A 16,885-nucleotide genomic window follows, 5' to 3' on the forward strand; every position below is an offset into this window, starting at 1 on the left:
TCTGTGAGTCGAAGTGTAAGCACAATCTTTTCTTCTTTTAATTTTCTGTAAACTACTAATTCCCTTTCCCCATGTAATACAGATGTAGAGTTAAAGACTCCTTCTGTATTCCAAATCAGAAGAGCAGTTTGGGTGACAATTGCGGCTCCCTTCATAGACACAGTAGCGTAAGTAAGCATAGCCACTCAATGACAGAAAACGTGTTAAAGGCCAGATCAACAGGTGTAATAAAGCAAAAGCAAAAAACAAAAGAAACAGAATGCAGCCACCACATCTAAGAACTGGGAAGCTGCAATATTTTACACTTTTTATTTTGGGTTTAAATACTCTTAAAACCTTTGCAAATGATTTTGCAGTTCGTACTTTAGCTCCCCCAGCTTTATTCACTGATGGTAAAGACCACACTATGCTTAGCGATGATAGCCAACAAACTATGCCTCTTGCTGGATAATATAGCAAAAAGAAGTTACCAACTATCCTCATTTTCCAGGATCGTGGAGCTACCAAATTCACCTGCAGAACCCCTTGCTATTGAAAACTGCAGCTGCACCATGCACTGTATCGGTCAGCAAGTCAATATTTTTTCATGGGATAGATTTAATTCCACGCAATAATTTAATCCATGCTGAGAACAGGGCCCCACTGTTGGTTACAAATGGACTTTGTTTGACAAAAACCCCTTTATGCCATTTCAAAGAGATTCCTGTAACTTGTGGCAGAGGGTGCAATTTATTACAAACCTCAGGAGATTGCAGACGTATCACTTTTGTGGCATCTACAGCTGTCGGTGGCAGAGATGTTGGATATGGCACAACCTTTTGACCATTGGTAGATGGAATTTGGTGTCCTGGCCAAACAGGGATATTGTTTGACACTGAGCTCGTCTTCCCCTCCGTTAAAACCACTGACTGTGATGGTTTATGAAACCTTGATGGAACGCAAGAACCACTATAGACAAAAATAGATATCAGATCAGAAGTCAAAAAAGTATTATGCAAGCCATTAGAAGTAACTAGGCATGAGTCAAATACCTGCTGGTGTTAAACGATCCATGAACTGCAATGCAGTGAACACGTGGCTCAATGTACTGCATAGTGTATTGGTCAGCAGGAATGAGGAAGACCTTGCCCTGAAAGAAGGAACAACAGTGAAAACGTAGAGGCTAACAAGTGGGACGGAACAAAGAAGACACTAAACACCTTTCTGACACTCACCAGGTGGAACTGAGTCTTGTCTGCTGTAAAGCGAATGTTGACTTCGGTAGAAAGCTCAAACAAGGCCACCTTCTGCAGATTGTCTAAAGCCACCCCACGGCAAAGGAAGCTGTAACACATTCAATAGGATATGTGTTATCTCCAACAACAATAAACTAGTGTACATAAAGTGGTGCCATCCCATCTGCATTATTTTTTTTTCAAAGAAAACCACCCTTGTAGTACATAAGTGTTGACATTAAGAATACTGCCAAAGTGCAAGCACAACAAGATACATTTGCCATTCTGCTAATCAATTTCTGTGTGCCTGGATGCCAGTTGCATTCTATAGAATGCTAGACAATGTCCCTAATGTTTGGGCCTTGGAGCTCAGAGCCACCTCTCCTGGACTTTAGCTTGTTCTTAGAGTCCAATCAGGGACACAAGTGGATCCTCTGCAGCCCGAATCCAAGGCCTCCCCAGGAACACAGAAATTGATTAAAGGATTATCAGAGAAGTAAGAAGAAGATCCAGAAAGTATTTCCATCCAGCTATGGATTAGGGGTTTTAAGAATGCAAGGTTGTTTTTTTTTTTTTTTTTAAATGAATTAATGCACAGGTGTCAAACACAAGGCCCACGGTCCGAATCCGGCCCTCCAGGCCATTTTATGTGGCCCTCGCACCTCTCCTGTAGCTGCAGGAGAGCTCCAGTCCTCCTCCAGACCTTATACTAACTGCTTTCCAGCAATGCCTCCAGCTTCTTCCCAGCAGCACCACAAGGTAAGGGAGGTGCACTGTGATGTAAGGGAGGGTGGGGGACTCAACTTTTGATGGTGGAGAGGCTCTTGACGTCTTATGTAAGGGTAGGGGATGCTCTTGACATCTAGTCTTACAGATACAACCGGCCCTTTTGAGGGCAATCATAATGCTGATGCGGCCCGCGATTAAATTGAGTTTGACACCTCTAAATGAAATCAATAGACCTTTTTAACCTATGCAGCCAAGAAACAAACCTGAATTTGCAGGGGTAAAACGTAAAGACTCCATGCTGTGTGGGACGTTGTGGAGAATTTACTGTAACATCGGTGTTCTGAATATCCTCTTCGTTGGCATACTCTACGACAATGGCATAGCGGCCTGGGTGAGGCACCGGCAGATTGAACTGGACATCAATCTAGGAGACAGACCAAGGTGTTCAGGGTTGTAATAGGCCACTTGCACACTTAATACAGAGATACAGACATTAAAACTCTCTTATTATACGCACATCACTTCCATAGCAGCCAATTAATGGTGGGTGTCGGGGCGTGATCTGCTCTGTTGGGCAAGGTCGGGGAAGGCTGTTGTCCATTCGACAGGTAACTTCACTGCCCTCTGATGAAGGGAATTCATCCAGTGAGAGGTATTTATACAGCAGGCAGCTGAAAAGAGAGACATTAGTATAAAATTATAAAGACACTATATGAGATGAAGTTGTTGTTATGGCAGGTCTATATTATATATTAAATATACTTATGCCCGAGGAAACATTTGTCATAATAACCTAATTTTAACCATAAGCATTACATAGGCTTTCAATGTCTCTGCCATATATAGACAGGTGTTAAGTTCGAGCCTTGAAATAATGGACATCTACGCCAATCAGGTTTGCATTAGTCTCCATATGTTTACTCAGAATATACGCCATACAGCCGTACAACGGGTTCACTTATCCTCACACGGATATGTGACACAGATTACATTTTGGTTACAGCTTTTATAAGAATTTCCAACATTGGAGCCTATGACATGCATAGGTCCAAGCAAAAGATTACACAATATTTCACAATACATTCTTTGTTGATTACTTAGAAGACATATTGGTCATCTCAACTCAGACAGTGGATGTTTTTATTTTCGTTGGTTGTTATTTCACTAATGAGTTTACGTCATGAGAACTGATAGACCTGCATCATGCACTGTTTATCTAACGCTGTGTTTGTTCTTGGCTAAATTGTGCAATTTAGATAATCCTTACTTCTGATTGGTCTGCTCTGAAGTTGGGGCGTATGTGCAGGCCTCCGTTACTTTCACCTGAAGAATTGGAGCCTCATAGTAGGCGCTTGGAAGTAGGACAAAATAATCCTGGTTGAGGAAATATACGGTGAAATCAGAATACTTCTATCAAATCATTACTAAACTTTCAAAATGAACTAAAAGACTTACCAGAAGCACATCCTCCACCTCGATCACCACCGACCACGTGTTTGGATTCAGAACAAAAGGCTCTCCATAACTACTGCTTGGGACAGTGACAAAAGCTGGTTCTTTGCTTGGAGGAAAAACTATTTGCTTGATTTGTTCAGAACCTGCACAGAGGTAAAAATTGATGGTGTTAAAATAACTTTGATGACTTGTACATGACTGATGACTGAGATCCAGCTCAAAGGGATTGTCCTCCTTCAGTCTGCTGTACACTGTTGGACTGTACATCCCTCCAGCAACAATGCCTTAAGGGCCATACACACTATAAGATTTTCTGAAGACTTTTTCCTTTAGACTTACCAAAACCATATGATATAAGGTCAAACCTAAACACTTTCAATTTGTAATCTGGAAGGCCCTTGCACAACATAGAAAAGGTAAATCTGAAGGAAATCTAACCACAAAAGTTGGATAGTGTGTATCCAGCTTTAACCTGGGCATACACTGGTAGATTTTCGCAGGAACATTTGTACAAAAAAATCTCATCAGTACAAACGATAGTGCCAACAGAGACTTGATGAATGTAATTTAAAAGTACTTATTTTTGTTTGCTTTTTTTATTCGATTTTAAAATGAATAGACTTATACAAACAAAAACCCCATATGCTGTTAGAATTTTTTTTGGTTAAGAAAGATTTTCCATTTTGCTCCTTCTTATTTTTCAAAAATGAACATCAATTTGACCCCACCACGCATTACAAAAACAAATGAACATTTTGAAAACATTACATTTTCTTAATTCTACAAGTGTATGACCAGATCCTGAGAGTAATAGGCAGCGAGAGACCAGACATGTTGTTCCAAAGTAATCAAATTTTGTGAAAATTAATTCTCTTTGAGGTATATAACAGAGTCACTCAGAAGAATTTCAGAGGAGCTTCAAAAAAAGGTAAGACCAGGGCTTTTTTTTTTAACGGGAACGCGGGGGAACGCAGTTCCGGCACCTCCAGTCTGAATGCACGCAATGGCAAAGGGGTGCTTGGGTCAGTGGGGTGAGCTGAATGACCTATTGATGCTGGCTGCTGGGGGATCTATTGTTGCTGGGTTGAATCTTTTGTTGCTGGAGGGCATTTTGTTGGGGGGGGGACTATTGTTGCAGGGGAGGATTTATTGTTGCTGGGAGTCTATTGTTGCTGATTGCAGGGGATCTATTTTACTGTTTTTTCTATTGTTGCAGGGGAAGATTTATTGTGGTTGGGGGGGGGGATCTATTGTTGGTGGGGGGGGGCTATTGTTTCTGATTCCACTGCTTTTCTAGTTATCATTAACAAATTCTATACAAATTACCTAGAACCACAACATGATACTTGGTTCTGTATTCTCTAAAAGGGGGGGGGGGGTACTGGGAGGTGGGTAATGGGTGGAACCAAAGGACAGCGCTTGGAGGTGGGTAGGGGCCGGAGATAAGGGGTGACTCAGAAGAGGGGAGTACCTGCACCTTTTCTCTGAGAAAAAAAGCCCTGGGTAAGACCCAGACTTTCCTAATTTCACTAGAGAAGGACACAGGAATGACACTGCTCCTCAACGATGGCTGTCACTAGAGGAATTCTGATATTCCAAGAAACCAAAGCTGAGGAGGAAAATCTGCAGCCTACTGAAATAAACCCTTCCACTTTTGTACATAAGGTTTGTGGTGTTCACTGAAGGTTTGAGGTTTATCACAACGAATGAGTTTTCTCAGCTGTCGCTTCATAAAAAGAGCTTCAAATTGACAAGCTGCAAAGCTCAACTTCGAGCAGCCAAATCCACAAGCCTTGTAATTATGTTCCTGCAGAAACATATCCCCATAGGAGATTAGATGCACTCCACTGATGGGAAAGAGGAGTAGATCTTGTGTCCACAATCCCAACCCCAGCTAGAATTATTAAGACATTCCTAAGCTAGTCGAGTCTCTGAGTCTGCTCTCTGGAATGTACCATTTGTAAGCACAGGGTGGACAGACACTTGGGCACTTACAGTTAGCACAGGCATTGAACTTCTTCTCTTCTATAAATGACACCTTGCCGTACACACTATCTGATCCACGGTTGACGTACCGGAACACAACTCGGAAAAGGTCGGGGGATGTCACGTTAATGGTCAGGATGACTTTTGGCTGTGAAGAAGTAATGTCAATACATGACAATGAAGAGCCACAGTTTTTATACATCTTCAAACAGGTCATTATATGAAAACAAAGTTCTAAAACGCATTCAGGCCTTCTGCAAAACAGCCATATAGATATATACAAAGACACATAGCCTAAAAGGGTAACTTCAGTTTTCTTGAAAAACTAATATTCGTATTTACTCTACCCCTTTATTTTGTAATGCAATATTATTATAAATTGCTTTTCCAATTCAATCTGCAGGCTATAATTCTCTAAAACTGACAAAACAGGCAGTCCTTTTATTTTTCACGCATACCACTCTTGCTCTCGCTTTCTCTAAAATCTGCAGATCCACCTTTCTACTTTCCCAAAACACACTGAATAATTTGATTGACTATTGCAGACAACATGAGCTCTTCTCTTCCATAAATATATTCTGGTCTCACCTGATATGGTGACATTTGGGCATATCCTCTCCAGCTGAAGTTCTCAAACTCCAGAGGGTTGAAGCCAAATCGGACTGGCCTTCCATCCGGCGTCCGGCCATCCTCCACTTCATATCTCAGATGGTGGAGGTCCGGGAAATAATATCCGCTGACAGGTCTGTGAGGTGAAACATAACCAATCAGGGGCGTACACAGAAAACGCCTTTATCCATATATCATGGGCAATTTTAATTACTCATGCTAGTATTTGATATATTAATTCTTTAACAGATACTCAAGGATATGCATAGTTTTACAACAAAATCTGTACTGTAAGACTATGAAGACTGTCATTGCTGACTTTCTCCTAAAATGTCACTTGATTGGCTGTCATGCTAATCCAGTGACTTCAATACTTTCTTAAGCACTGAACTGAAATATTAGGCAGATCAAGAACTCTCATTTCATCCTTTCTAATCTGTATGCTTATTGACAGTCAGTAATGGTAGGCCCTATATTTCTTTTGGTACAACTTTTCTTTAAACAAAAAAAGTGAGATCACATAACGGCCCTCAATGGGTCTTTTTTATTAATGAGATATAGAATGATCTTAAATACCTTATATGTTGCCCACAAAAAAAGAAAAAACACTCACAATCTTTCCTTTATGCTTTACAGGGAGAAAGAACATGGAAACTCAAGATTGGTTGCTTTGAGTAGCACCTACTTTCCCCCATACCAGTAATCACTCATCTATACAACATTTGGAAAAGAGCGTAAACACGTTTAAAAAACAAATTGAACATGTCGTGAATTGAACTCTGTGAATACCATTGGCTGCAATGCAACATAAAGGAGAAAAATCAAAACTTTCATAAGAAAGAAAATTTAATACTAATGTTCATCAGAAAAGCAAGCTAAAGCATTCAAATTCCAGGCAAATAAAGCTTTGGGCAACCATATACCAACAATAACGTTGCTCTATATGTGACTAAGATGCCACCAAAATAGTAGCCATTTTGTTTCTCATTTGGCCTCTGTAGAGAGATGCCAGGCTTTATTAACACTTAATGAAGTTGCAAACAAATTCATCAATTATTTATCTCAAGGTCATTTTCAGTACAGCTCACATGACCAGCTGTAGTAAAACGTTGGAGATAATGTACAAACCTCTCGTTCTTTTTTTTTTTTTTTTTACAGTGTAATGAAAGTCGACAGCAGCTGTCTCTGCCCAGCTTAAATGCAGCGGATTTCAACAGGCCTTCATTAGCTGGGACAGCTGATGCTCAGTGACAAGCGTCCAACATACACATCCGCCAATAATCTGGCAATTACTAAGTCTGTGTGATAATTCCGCTATTACAGCCACTATTCCCAGCACACACTCACCGGTTGCACTTCGGTCCATCCACATTCTCACGGCACTGGCATTCGCCTGTCCTGGCATCGCATGCCAAACCGACTGAGCCTCCGATGTCACACTGGCATCCTGCAAGGGGGTGAAGAACACCTGGTGAGTTCACTCTGCCAAGCCGTGAGCACTAGGCCCAAGGAGGCAGCAAATAGGATATTTATAGCGGCCTTAGCTGTGGAATGCGTAAGAGGCATCCGCTCGTCTAAATGTGCATTAAGAAGGCATTTCCAGATATCCAATTAGAGGGGAATTCATAACCCTGTGGCATACAAGACTGGATCTGACGGTGTCAGAAACTAGAGTGGGTACATGATGAACAGCTGGCTAAGAAAGAGTTGATTCATATTGATTAAAGCAAACCTAAGGAAAACTTATAGATGTTTAATATTTTCCCATGACTAGGATCAAATTAAAGAGCAACTCAAGAAAACAGGAGAAATTCATTAGTGGATTTGCCAATCCAGCAAACACTGCCGTGGTGTTTATGTTGTTAAGCTGGTTAGCTTTCATAGGAGTTCAGTGAAAAATTCACTGCAGTCAACTTTTACTGAGGTGGGAGTATCTCCTGAGTTTGTGCTGTGTAACCTGTACTTGGTCGACCACCAAATAGATTCAACTGGTGGCGAGAGCTCTATATCGGTGTTAAAGAAGCTACGTCTTGAAAAAGAAAAAATAAATTGCTGCAGGTATAAAGTACAGCCAACTCCAGGCCACCCCTTCCTGCACATTCCCATTGGCCAGTCAGACAGCCCTATCATAGTGCCTGTCAATAGGAATGTGGGGGTGGGGGGGGTCAACATTACCTAAAAGGCTTTGAATTTTACCTTTTAGATTGGTCCAGCATTTGGCCATAAAAGTAGGCTCTTGGAGGCTGCTGCAGGTATATGCAGGAATTTTGGGGTGCTTGCACTTTATACTTGCAGCAGTTTTTTTTCCAAGAAAGAGCTTCTATAACTCAAACAACCACCAGAATTCCTCAGAGATACAAGGCACTGTCAGCTGTTTTATCTTCACCACAAACCAAAAGATTAATGGGAGATGAATCAATACATCGTGGGCTACCATGTTATCAAAAACCCAGAGAAGCAGAAATCTGTCTGATACAGGCTGTGCTTTCTAAAACCGGGCAATGTCTTTATAGGCAAATAAGTTTTATGAAAACAGGGAATCCAAAAACAAAAATAAGTAGATCTCCTGTAGAAATCTTTACATGTGATAAAATGTGTGTTTTTGTTCAGATTTTAACTTTTTTTTAAATGTTTTTGGAAGTGTTAGATTGGATTCAGAATATACCTTGACATCCAAAGAAGCTGTCCGGCTTTAGGTTGTAGTAGCCATCTTTGCACTTGCTGCAGGACCCGCTGCATATATTGGGCTTGCAGAAACATTGTCCAGTCCCCTGCAAATAAATACATTAACAGTAACCCAAATAGACAGACAAGTCATAACGAATTCAAGCTCCAGAGTGATCGATCAAGAAAGCACAAACAGCGATTCCGAAAATGCAGCAACCCATGAGCTTTCATACCGGCCTTTCATACAGAGAAATAAAGGTTACGAGACCAACCTATTAACGTTGTATGAAGAAGTGATCTGTTCTCTGGATAAAGGAAGGCCTGTGGATGTGGTGTATCAAGGCTTCACCAAAGCATTTGATTTGGTACCCCATAAACGCTTAATCCCCAAATTGATTCTGTTGGCATTGACGATTGTGTATGTACCTGGATAGGACACTGGTTACAGGGGCGCATTCGGAGGGTGATGATAAATAGCGTATCTTCCGAATGGTCTGCAGTTGTAAGTGGGTTAACCTGGGGCTCTGTACTGGGACCAATCCTATTTAACTTGTTCATAAATGGTATAAATCAGGGATCTCTAAACTTTTTAAATAAAGAGCCCTTTTACTGTCCTTTGGATTTTAGGGGGGAGGCAGACTGTGGCTATTGGGAGTAGAAAAGGTCCTGACGTCAGTGGGTGAATAATGCCCCATCGTTGGTATCAGTAAGGGGAATTGTGCCTCAGCATTGGTGTCATTGGTAGGAATTGTGTCCCATCCTTGGCTTCATTGGCCCTATTGTTGGTGTCATTGGTTGGAATTGTGCCCCATCGTTGGTGTCATTGGGAGGAATTGTGTTCCCATCGTTGGGGTCATTGGAAGGAATTGTGCACCATTTTTGGTGTCATTGTCAGGAATTGTGCCCCTTCATTAGTGAGCGGGAGGAATTATGACCCATTGTTTGTATCAGTGGATGAAATAGTGTCCAAAAGGCCAGATAAAGCAAGCAAAGGGTCGCATTCGGTCCCCGGGCTGCAGGATGGAATAAATAGTTCAATCTCAGTGTTTGCTGAGGATACACAGCTAAGCAGGATAATAACTTCACAACAGGATATAGCAACTCTACAGGAAGAAGTTGATAAAATAGAGGGGTGAGTAAACACATGGTAAATTAGGTTTAATGTAGGGAAATTTAAAGTAATGCGCTTGGGGGCTAATAACATGAATGCAAGTTGCATGCTAGGGGGGAACCTCTGGGGGAATCAACAATGGAGAAAGATCTGGGGGTCATGGTAGATGACAAACTCAGCAATAGCATGCAATGGCAAGCTGTAGCAAGCAAGACCAGCAGAATGTTAGCATGCATTAAAAATGGGATTTACACAAGAGATAGAACTATAATTCTACCACTTTACAAAACTCTGGTTCAGCAACACTTTGAGTATGCCTTCCAGTTCTGGTCTCCAGTCCTCAGGAGGGATGTGCTGGAAGCGGAGAAAGTTCAGAGGAGGGAAAGTAAACTGATAAGAGGGCTAGAGGATCTCAGTTTACTAACTTATTCTTTAAACAAACACAGGGAAGAAGACTCAGCGCCTCCAAGTGCAGTATATCAGGACCATTTATTGATGGAAAATAGCGTATTTAATCATGGTAATCTCGCTGTAACATCCGAGGGAAGGTGTCACCGAAAACCTGTGGGGTCCAGCTGACGGCATGTGTTGGTGGTATTCGGCACTCACGGCTAGATCTGTATAATGGAGGACACTGGAGACTCGAGGATGATGCCACTTCCGGGTACAGAGTGGGGGAGGCGACTTCGCGTATGTTCCTTCCTCAGGCCATCAGGCTCTGATACGGTGACACCTTCCCTCGGATGTTACAGCGAGATTACTATGATCAAATGCGCTATTTTCTTATCTCCTTGTGAGTAGCTTATCTGTAAGATTTCCATCAATGGTCCTGATATACTGCACTTAGAGGCGCTGTGTCTTCTTCCCTGTATTTGATTACAGAGTTTGCTTCTAGAATCATGGGTGTCCAACCTTTTGGCTTCTCTGGGCCACATTGAGTGTAGAGAAATTTTCTCGGGCCGCATATAAAATATATACTATAGTTAAGGTATATAAGTAATAAAACGCTGCTGGGCCCCTTCCCGCGCTGCCGCACCCCCCCCAGCACTAATTTAACACAACTAGTGGATGATCTCCTCCGAGGCAGCCTCTGCCTACAGTTAGTTGGAGAACTCTGTGGCCGTGCCCCCGACTCGACTTCCTTCCTCCCCAGCAAAAAAAAATAAAATTGTCTGGGGTCAGTTGGCCGTATTGCCTGTGGTTCTGGGCCGCTTGCGGCCCCCGGGCCGCAGGTTGGACATGCCTGTTCTAGATCCTCCACACTGGCTTCCTATATTGTTGATCTATGGACTTGTTACCCAGGGAACATATTGGTCATAGGCTGTATCTATCACCAGATACTGCATTTTTCTGAGAGACAATATTGATTCACCCTATGTGGTATTCAGTTTGTAAACAATAGCCCTCATTTTAGACCTTGTTTTTATATATGTTTATTTTTTTACATTAGTACATTCTTTGTGTCATTCGGACCAAGTACACTGAGTTCTAAGGTCCATTTTCCTAATTTGAGCGGAGTCTCTTTTCTGTTTGTTACTAACTTTATTAACCCGGAGAAGAGACACTTAAGAGGAGATATGATAGTGATATACAAATATCTTAATGGTGATTCCAGCATTGGGAGGAAACTATTCAGTCTCCGGTCACTCAAGAAGACATGCGGCCACTCAATGAAGATGGACGAAAAGCGGTTCAACCTTAAACTGCGTAAGGGTTTTTTTTTACTGTTAGAGTGGTAAGGACATGGAACTCCCTACCAATCGGTGGTTTTAGCGGGAAGTGTTGATAATTTAAAAAACTCTTAGATGGGCATCCTCTTGAACACAGTATACAGGGATATGGGAAGTGCTACAGACATAAATAAACTATAAATAACTAAATAAGTCACCATGTAGATGTGACTTTCTGGACATTAACCACTCGGAAAAGGACAGGAGAAACATATTGCTTGATCTAATGACTGTAAAGACAGATCACATTTGGAAAACACTGCTTGCTTGTTGTTTCCCTGCTACAAGCAATCATATTACATTGTTTCCAATGACAGCTGAAATCTGGTTGGTCGATTTGCACAAAACATGAGACATCACTGTCTGAGACAAGGATTGTGGGAACCGGAAATTAAAACACCACACCAAAACTGAATTGTCCAGACACAGATTTATTCCAAGGTAAGATAAGATGAACTTTATCACACAACCAGTGCGCTTCGAGGGCTCAACACTCTCCCTTCTTCAGGGCTTGAAATAAAAGGCAATATATACTGGACTGAATGCGAGTCCATCAGCAGGTAGTTTGACCTGCTCATGCCAGCTTCTGATGGCTTGATGAACTATGTTTCGCATATACTGAACTCAGTACCGTATATAGGACCTCTGATTTTTAGCCCTGATGAAGCCCTGGTGAAGGGGGAGTGTTGAGCCCCTGAAAAGCATTGGCTTTGTAATAAAAACTAATTTTATCTTACTTCTAAATAAAGCTGTATCTGGATGATTACATTTTGAGGTGGTGCTTCAGATTTAGATACAAACTAGTGGAACATTAGCAATGAGAAGCTGCCAGCTCTAGTCAAATACCCAGAGGCGTAACTAGAACCTTCAGGGCCCCGGTGCAAGAAACCATGAAGGGCCCCCCCAGACCCTTGGCCGGGGCCCTTCCCTTCAAGCCCCGGGCTCTTCCCACTGATCCTGGGGCCCTTTACTCCGCTTGCGGGGCCCTTTATTGCGGTCCCACAGCGCGTCCCTTTCACAAGTTTTGCAGTGGGCCCCCCTTCCTGCCATCTTGGGGCCTCCCCACGGTGGTGGAATGCCAGGGCCCGGTTGCAAGTGTGACCTTTGCGATCCTGAAAGTTCACCCACTGGTGTCAGTAGTTTTTATTTTTTGGTATTTTAATTGTATTATTTTTTATCATTTTATTTAATTTTTTTTACAATGTCACTGACTATGACTCTGCCCATTTAGAGAAGCAAGGAGCTGGTAAATTACATATTTACCGACCCCTTCCTGGTTCTCTATTGTTACACATCCCCTGCAGCAGCCGGCAGGAAAGGGGAGGGATCACAGTGGGGGGGGGGGGGACCAGGGGAGCACACAGGGGCCCAGACAGCAGAACACAAGTGAACTGGATAGGAGGAGTGGCGGGGGTAGCATACAGAGGATCCAATCTCCTCCATTTTCTTTCTGCAGCTACAGGAGGAAAAAGGAGGACAGTGATTTCTCTACATGCTGCCCCCGCCTCCCCTCCTATCCAATGCTGGGCCCCCTGGAGCATTGGGCCCGGTTGCAATCGCAACCCCTGCAACCCCTGTAGTTACGCCCCTGCAAATACCCCTATACCCCCTGTAACATTTGGATAATTATAAGGTTCCAGTGTTAACCTTTCAAATTTCTTTTCTCAGACAAGAATTCTCCTGTCACGCTCCGATGCTGCTCCAGGAGAAAACCAGGGAGCAACCGATTATATATAAATAAATGAGGCTCAGCCATTTGGTGAAAAAGGCCCGATATAAGAGGTCCAAACGCTGGCCAAGCAGACGTTATAAATCTCTTCTTCTAGACAGCCAACTATGTAAGTGATATCAGAAAATCGATAGGAAAACATCCAGATTTTTGTCAGCCCTGCAGTTCTCTAACCTAGCGTTCATCTGATATGTCACCTGCTTCACAGTTTACCCATCACCCCAGATAACCTCTTTCTATTTACTCTAAATAAAGCAGGTCTCAAGCTCAAACTCCACACCAGCTGCCTAATGCTTATTTTTTGGTTTAGGGCATGCTCAATACATGACATTGACCTCGGTTTGGCTGACACCAACTGGTGGTCCCCCAAAAGGCTGGCTGTCCATTGTTGGGAAAGAAGAGTTAAATAGTGGGCTAAGAAAACTTGCCCCAAAAGAGAATGTGCCTCAAAAAATATGCCTACCCCAGCATATATAGTTGCATAGTTGGTAAGGTTGATTAAAGATAACAGTCCACCCTTTTCAATCTGTGGTGTGTGTGAGTTTATGTCAATAATAAATTCAATATCCCATGTTACCCAATACCCAATATCCCACAATATGTTGTGATCGTTAAGATGCCCATCACTATTGCTGTTTTCCAACTTTCAGTATTTGCACATCCCTGACCACTGCGACACCCTGTCACCTTCTTGGATGTTTGCCCGTCTGACTGGTCCCCTCCCCTCCACAGCCCCTGGGGAGAACTACATGGACCGTTTTGGGATCTCGGTTTTCCTATATCTTCATCTCCAATGGGGAGTCCTATGGGAATCATGAATCTACTTGACTGTTTACCCTGGTTTGGAAGCTCATTAGGACTATTAGTGTAAGCTTTGGTCTTCCCTCTCCCTTTTTTGCCTGCTCCACCCCCCCCCCCATTCCCCCATTCCTTCCTTATCCTCCCTTTCTGCTCTGAGGCCTAACAACTGTCTCAAATTCCAGGCATTTATATCTGTATCTCCTGAGGAAGCGAGCATGGTCTCGCGAAACGCGTAGAGAAATTTTAACAAATATATACATTTACACCTTGGATTGACAGTCATATTTTGATTTATGTAACTATGGAAACCCATGCATATATCTACGTACCTATGTTTATTAGAATTATTTCAATTGTATGTACTAAAGTGTTTAAAAATTATTACATTTTTATACCTTGTGGTTTGTGTCTTACAAAGTCCCTTGGGCATTCTTCTTTTTTGTATGCCCATCTAATAGTTTTTTTATAAACAATCGAAACTCCCTGCTGCTACCACTGCTTGTGGAAAGGAATTCCACATCCTTACCACTCTGACAAGACTCTCAAGAACCCTCTACGCAATTTAAGGTTAAATCATAGAATCGTAGAAAACATCTTCAACGTCTCCTTTTCCCTTCTAGAAGAGGCTAAGCAGAGCCTACAAATTAGGAGGACGCTCTGTCCTCTGACTGCCTGACACTTACTGGTAGCTTCAATGGCTTCCAACCAAATGATGAATAAGAGAGTGAGTGTGCATCACAAACTCATACACTAGGAACTATCTCCAATAATGCAGCACAGCTTGTGAAGATTACTAATGGGCCATACACACTATAAGATTTTCTGAAGACTTTTTCCTTTCGATTTACCAAAACCATATAATATGAGGTCAAACCTAAACACTTTCAATTTGTATGCAATCTGGCAGGCCCTTGCACTACATGGAAAAGGTAAATCTGAAGGAAAAAGTCTTCAGTAAATCTTATAGTGTGTATGGCCCTTTAGTGTGTGTGTCAAGGACCAACTGAGAATGATTGCTTAGAAGGTACTTAACCACTTGCCGACTGCCTAACGACGATTTACGTCGGCAGTCAGCCCCTCACAGGCAAAGCGACGTAGGTCTACGTCGCTAGCCTGTGAGGCTCTAGGGAGCAAGCGCGCGCCGCTGGAGACGCGCTCCCGCTCGCTCACGGACCCCCCGGCACGCGTGCCCGGCGGACGCCCTCGCCATTGTCCGTTACAGCGGGAGAAAGGCAGGCTGCTAATGTAAACACAGCCGCCTGTCATTCTTCCCTGTGTAAGAATTGAGATCATACGGTTCTGCTATGTAGGACCGTTGATCTCTGTTCTTACACCTCAAGCCACATCCAATCACAGTTAGAAGCACGCCCCTAGGGACACACTTAACCCCTCCCTCTCAAAAAAGTTAACCCCTTCATATGTATAGCACTGATTACTGTAGTAATGTCACTGGTAACCCCAAAAGTGTCAAAAATGTCAGTCAAGGGTCCAATCTGTCCGCCGCAATCCCGCAAAAAAATCACAGATCGGCGCCGTTACTCGTTAAAAAAAAACAAAAATGACAAAAATCTTTCCCTAAGTTAGTAAACGCAATAACTTTTACGCAAACCAATCAAAATACACTTTTTGCGATTTTTTTTTACCAAACATATATAGCATAAAACAAATTGGCCTAAAATGTTAAAAAATTTAGATTTTTACATTTTTTTGGGGGGGAATTTCATATAAAAAAAAAATTGAAAAATATTGTTATTTTTGCAAAATTGACGCTCTTTTTTTGTTTATAGCGCATGATCAAAAAATCGCACAAGTGATCAAATACCACCAAAAGAAAGCTCTGTTTGTGGGAAAAAAAGGACGTCAAATTTGTTTAGGTACAGCGTCGCACGACCGCGCAATTGTCCGTTAAGTTCACGCAGTGCCGAATCGCAAAATAGGCCCTGGTCAGGAAGGGGGTAAAATCTTCCGGGGCTTAAGTGGTTAAATACATTGGTCATGTTGTTCCATTTGGTTGAGAGATGTAGGATTTGGAAGGAGAACAGCTGAAATGTAATCTGTGAAACTGATGAAAATATGCAGTCCTTGTGTCATCTGGCATTGCCGATGACCAAAGCTGAGCTGATCTGAATCAGTAATAAAAAAAGAAAAAGTAGTATTCCTTCCTCTATGTTGCGGCAGATAACATATATTCCAGGTGCAATCTGTGTGATATGTATTTTGTGCTCTTACCTGCTGACATTCACCTGCTCCGTTTATTGTCCCCGAGCCACATTCGCATCCTGCTTGAAGCAAAAAAATTGCCATCAGTATGACCAAACACTAATCTTTATATTCCAATTTGAAGAGAAATGCAGTTATTCCTTCTTACGTTTGCAGCCCTGTGGGTTATCCGGTGCCAGGTCCCAGTATAGCGGTTTACATTTGTCGCATGCGCTCCCTTCTACGTTCTCTCGACACTCGCAGGTGCCCTGTGCAATACAAGAGAGCAGGATGAGGGCCTGCAATATGCAGCAAGGTCTCTGCATAGTTCCCCTAGGAGAGGGGAAGGAGGAACAAGCATGCCAGTGTTATCCAAGCCACCCAGAGTCCTACGGCTGCACCTCCCCTCCCACGGCAAGGCTCTCCCTACACCTTTAAAGGACCAGATCCCCATTGTAGGCAGGAGGGTCAGCAGTGCACAGGGCTTTTAATCAACACTGTCGTCTCCACTTCTGTGACCACCTCCTCCGTTCAGTGATATGTGTCACCCGATGCCAGAGCTAGAGTGCATTCTGACTGCCAGCTCCAGGAAAACAGCTGTGACCCGTCAGACAGACCCTTCTTCATTCTGCCTGGCTTGTCTTCACCCACACGT

General features: G+C 42.7%; 1 protein-coding gene across 4 annotated transcripts in view; it reads right to left on the reverse strand.

Annotated features, from left to right (window-relative positions):
• The window catches only part of LAMA5 (laminin subunit alpha 5), a gene marked incomplete at its 3' end in the record, with an annotated part of 234,335 nt that overhangs the window by 70,967 nt on the left and 146,483 nt on the right, over positions 1 to 16,885 (reverse strand). For all 4 annotated transcript variants that reach the window (XM_082271619.1, XM_082271617.1, XM_082271618.1 and 1 more), the window contains exons 18-30: positions 16,400 to 16,499; positions 16,261 to 16,310; positions 8,659 to 8,764; positions 7,341 to 7,440; positions 5,973 to 6,129; positions 5,394 to 5,532; positions 3,399 to 3,541; positions 3,211 to 3,317; positions 2,461 to 2,614; positions 2,207 to 2,367; positions 1,215 to 1,323; positions 1,032 to 1,129; positions 741 to 948 (exon numbers count right to left, since the gene is read on the reverse strand). In XM_082271619.1, coding sequence (XP_082127745.1) covers positions 741 to 948; positions 1,032 to 1,129; positions 1,215 to 1,323; positions 2,207 to 2,367; positions 2,461 to 2,614; positions 3,211 to 3,317; positions 3,399 to 3,541; positions 5,394 to 5,532; positions 5,973 to 6,129; positions 7,341 to 7,440; positions 8,659 to 8,764; positions 16,261 to 16,310; positions 16,400 to 16,499 — 1,632 coding nt within the window. The remainder of the gene's footprint in view (positions 1 to 740; positions 949 to 1,031; positions 1,130 to 1,214; positions 1,324 to 2,206; positions 2,368 to 2,460; positions 2,615 to 3,210; positions 3,318 to 3,398; positions 3,542 to 5,393; positions 5,533 to 5,972; positions 6,130 to 7,340; positions 7,441 to 8,658; positions 8,765 to 16,260; positions 16,311 to 16,399; positions 16,500 to 16,885) is intronic.

The sequence above is a fragment of the Pelophylax lessonae genome (genome assembly GCF_965119305.1).
Source record: "Pelophylax lessonae genome assembly, chromosome: 11".
Taxonomy (NCBI): domain Eukaryota; kingdom Metazoa; phylum Chordata; class Amphibia; order Anura; family Ranidae; genus Pelophylax; species Pelophylax lessonae.